The sequence below is a fragment of the Sander vitreus genome, chromosome 8 (genome assembly GCF_031162955.1).
Source record: "Sander vitreus isolate 19-12246 chromosome 8, sanVit1, whole genome shotgun sequence".
Taxonomy (NCBI): domain Eukaryota; kingdom Metazoa; phylum Chordata; class Actinopteri; order Perciformes; family Percidae; genus Sander; species Sander vitreus.
In genome coordinates this window covers 7,256,853-7,261,003 of record NC_135862.1, presented here as the reverse complement: position 1 = coordinate 7,261,003, position 4,151 = coordinate 7,256,853, and the positions used below count along the sequence as shown (strand labels likewise).

Genomic DNA, 4,151 nt, shown 5'->3' with positions numbered 1-4,151 from the left:
AACTGGCGACCACAACGCCTGAAGGGGACACACATAGAGAAGAGGCTGCAACACAAATGACGCCTATAACTCTATGAGACCTGATGGGAACAGGGACACTATCTTAGATTGAATTTCTTCTGTTTATTCTGTATACACATCTGTTTCGTGTCTGTTCATCCTGGAGGATGAATATGTCCTCTGTTGCGGTTCATCAGGTTTCTTTCTTTTTTTTCATAAATGTTTTATTGTGGATAGATTTCCTTATCCTAAAATAGGGTTGTAGCTGTACAGATTGTAACGCCCTTTGAGGCAAACTTGTGATTTTGAGTTATATAAATATAAAATTTGGCTTGACACAAGGAGTGTCAAGATTTGAGGCATTTTATTACATTTAAACAAGAGGTTTTTTGGTTTAATTGTTGATTTATGTGTGTTTATGTGTCAATCTGTGAAAGTACCAGTAGGTGACAGCAAAGGACACCAAACTAAATTAAGCTGAAGTCAGAGACACGGATGAATTAGGAGAGATTCTTCTAACAAATCAGTTGTCAGAACCCATGCTAATCATGTATATAATGCAAAATATAAAAGTTTTTAAAATGAAAAAAAATAATGTGAAGCCGTTAACAATGTCCAGCACCTTTAATACCAATACTTTAATATCTGTGGTACTTACCTTTGTTCAGCTTTCTTGTCCTCGTTCTCTATTTCTGTGTATGCACATGAAGAGCAACGCAAAGTTAGAGTAAATTCCTTGTATGTGTTCACAATTTCTTGGCATTTAATTCAGCTGTTTGGCCTCCCTGCAAACTCCAGGTTCCCTCAAGAAATTAAAGACATCAGTGGCCACTGGGCAGCTATTTTTTCAATCCAGGTTCAATTACCTTCACTTTTTTAGAAATTAAGATATAATAATAAGATGTTGCCAGTTGACTGTAGGAGTAAGAACTTACATGACACAGTTCACTCATATTAAAGGATTTCTTTTAGCATATTCTCAAACTTTCGAATGGGAGATACTTCTTCTAAATCATTTTCAGGTCCTCAGGCTCGCTCTACCTCAGCTGCTCACAAGTCCTGACAGAAATATACATGAAGACAGTCTAATGAGCCATTACAACTTTTCCTCCTGGGTTCTTTCCTTTCATATCTTTTTTCTTAGATTGTGTATAATTTAAGATGTAGGAAACCATCCTCCCATCCGCTACGATGTAAAAGGCAGCTATCAATTGAGTCTGGGTGAATGGCTTCGTAAAATTGTCCTGATAACAACTGAATCGGACTCAATCACCATTTGTTCCATTTCGTTATACAATTTTGATCACTGACAAAAAACTGCAATTCAAGGCGTCTGTTACAAGGTTATAAAAATGTAAGAAAACAGAGTTAAGTTCAACGTTTTGAAGCTTGGATCCTTTGCAATGTCCCTTTAAGGTGCTATGACAAACAAACAGAAAAACAAGAAAGCAGCCATGTATGAACAATTTTATATACAGATTTAGGAAAATGAACATACATATAAAGGCTCCATACTGTACATATTTGTCATTTTAATACATCACATTGAAAACATACAGTAGATCTCTGAACAACCCAAGAAAATATGGATTGCTTTGAATCCCTTTAACACCTATTTCCCAGAAGTAGTCCAAAAAGAACTTGCATCCCAAATCAAAACTGTACATAAGGATGATAATTTAAAAACTTCCTCTGTTACTTTTTAAACTGACTCACAGGTTGTGTGGTCCATAAACTGATAGTTCTTATGATGAGCCATTCTTTCTGACTGGCAGTGACGACGACTCGTACACACTCAATGTCAAAGCCGATCTTGTGATCCACATTGCTAACTTCGATGCTTCCACCTTTAAACTCTCCTAATGTGATGTAGGATGTACACTGCCTTCCCTGTTTAGTGTCCACAGACTTTTGTCCGACTTCCAGAGCTCCGTGGTGAAGAATGTCATTTTGTCTGTCCTCTGTGCCCGTCAAAATTTTAATTCTGCTGATTTTAGTTGATTTATTAAAGATTATGACAAAGAAGTCTCCCGTGCATGGAGGCTTCCCCCAGAAATATTCATCAACAGTGCTGTAAGCCTTGGTGGCGTCATAGTTTTCAAAGACGTTGATGTTTGTGAAGAGGCTGGCAGGAGGGTTGTCAGGGATGTCTATGGAGTCTTCCTCAAAGTCGTCGTCTTTCAGCTTGTTCTCTGCTCCTTTGTAAGAGGAGTAGTAGCCCATGTGCTGGAACAGCGAGGGCTTGAAGCGGATCACGTCCTTCTGGGCCAGCAGACCCCTGAAGTGGATGAGGAGCCAGTCGCAAGGCATTTCCTGGTAGAACATGAGGAGGAAATGAGCCAGACGGGGCAGGTCTCTGGAGTGGTACAGCTTCCCGATGTAGCCCAGCTTGGAGAACTCCAGCATCACCCAGTAGGAGCCTTCTCTGGAGGTGATCACCTTCTTCAGCGCCGTCAGGAAGTTCCTGGAGCAGCGCACGTCGTCCTCTAACATCATGTAGAAGTGAGAGAGGTTTGTGCAGAAGTTGAGAAGGAAAGCGTAGTCCACGTTCTGCTTAGAGCGGAAACGGACCCGGTCCTCCGGGTCGTTGTAGTTCCTTTTTAGCCCGTCCAGAGACGGATAGTACTCCTCTGGTGCCTGGATCACCAGGAGCCGTCCGGCTATGATGTGGTGGGCAAACTTCCTGGTGATTTCCTGCACCAGGTTCTCACACCAGACCAGGTCAAAGTCTGCCAGGTGGACCACAACCACAATCTCTTTGAGTTCCTCGTAACTGGACTGATCAAAGATGGATTTGATCGTCTCTAGTAGATAATTCCCCTTTTTCCTCTTGACAGATGACAAACCAATGGTGAGATACTCTGTGAACAGAAATCACTTTAGTCACTTCATTCTGGAACAAAAACTTATGTCGTAGTAGCATCACTTGGGTGGAAATACCTACTTTTGCGTGGCAAAGGAATTCCCGCAAGGTAGCGATACGTCACATTAATAGTCCCAGAGAAATTAGACAGATCTCTGAATCTGTGGATGTATCTCTCAGAGTTTGCAGGATGCATCAGTGTTTCTCCCAGTTGTCTTTTTTCAGCCTCCTAAAATTACAAAGAACAAGAACTCACTGATTCAGTGGTGGAGGAAGTATTCAAATCCTGTACTTAAGTAAAAATACTAATACCACACTGTAAAAATCCTCTGTTAAAAGTAAAAGTCGTTCACTGGAAATGTGAATTTGAAAAAGAATGTAACAATGTTACCTTCACCACTAAGTAAAAACAAATGCCAAGAGTAATGATTGGATATTAAGCATTCAAAGACCATCATCACAATGTATTGGTAACCAAGTATCAATCTGACAAAGGGGAGAAATCTCACCAGCACATATCCATCATCCATGTAAAGGTTGAAGAAGAGGAGGAAGGTGATGAGGAAGCCGAGGAAGGGGAACATGGATCGTTTCCTGAAAAACCTCATTTTGTCCATGGACTTCCACATGAGCCTCAAGATCACTGCAGGAAATCAGAGATAAAACACGGAGTTGGTTATCAAAACACAACAATACAAAATGACCCAGGTTCATAATATCAAATATGTCAAATATCTGCTTCTTTAGCTGCTAAATGCTCCATTACGTTCACCAGCTAGTCGCTAACTGTGTTAGAGGGTGACAATTTTTTCGGTACTCCCGCGGGTCACGGTATTTCCACGGGTCACGGTATTCCACTGTTTGTAACGTGATAGGGATGGAATAGAGCATAGAAATCAACAGGAGCGGGCGGGAGCGGGACAGAGCCGGAGATTAAATAAAAAAATTACGCTGCAATGCGGTGGGTGCGTCCAAAGATTGCGAGGCATTTCGTTTTAGAAAAGAGAACCACTTACAACTCACGATACATTTGTTGGCTACTGCTAGCTGCAGAGTAGCCTATCAGAGCAAGACAAAGCAGCTGCCCTGTTCACAAGCCAATCAATCAGCGTCAGTGACTACACCGAGAGACGGCAAAATGGATTCTGGAAAGAAGCTGTTGCAATTGAAAGTGTCATCGAAGGACCCCTTAATCCATTTTCAGGAGCTGTGAGAAGATCTCCGTTAGGAATTACGTAATGAAATTGCCTAGGCCTGCAGTGGGGCAGTCACGTGATCGGTATATGAC

At 41.4% G+C, this 4,151-nt stretch overlaps 1 protein-coding gene across 1 annotated transcript; it reads right to left on the bottom strand.

Annotated features, from left to right (window-relative positions):
• Positions 1 to 1,695: 1,695 nt before the first annotated feature.
• Positions 1,696 to 3,492, bottom strand: LOC144521479 (alpha-1,3-mannosyl-glycoprotein 4-beta-N-acetylglucosaminyltransferase C-like). The gene is made up of 3 exons (XM_078256024.1): positions 3,373 to 3,492; positions 2,945 to 3,092; positions 1,696 to 2,861 (listed from the first exon to the last, which is right to left on the bottom strand). Exons 1-3 carry the CDS (start codon positions 3,490 to 3,492, stop codon positions 1,696 to 1,698), a joined length of 1,434 nt encoding a protein of 477 aa, XP_078112150.1.
• Between the last annotated feature and the right edge of the window lie 659 nt (positions 3,493 to 4,151).

What these genes read in the sequence shown, in the direction of transcription:
- LOC144521479 (XM_078256024.1), bottom strand. Translation starts at nt 3,492, where the DNA reads ATGTGGAAGTCCATGGACAAAATGAGGTTTTTCAGGAAACGATCCATG. An exon ending in TGGATGATGGATATGTGCTG is followed by an intron (nt 3,093 to 3,372) that starts GTGAGATTTCTC and finishes TTGTAATTTTAG; the next exon opens with GAGGCTGAAAAAAGACAACT. An exon ending in AATTCCTTTGCCACGCAAAA is followed by an intron (nt 2,862 to 2,944) that starts GTAGGTATTTCC and finishes TTCTGTTCACAG; the next exon opens with AGTATCTCACCATTGGTTTG.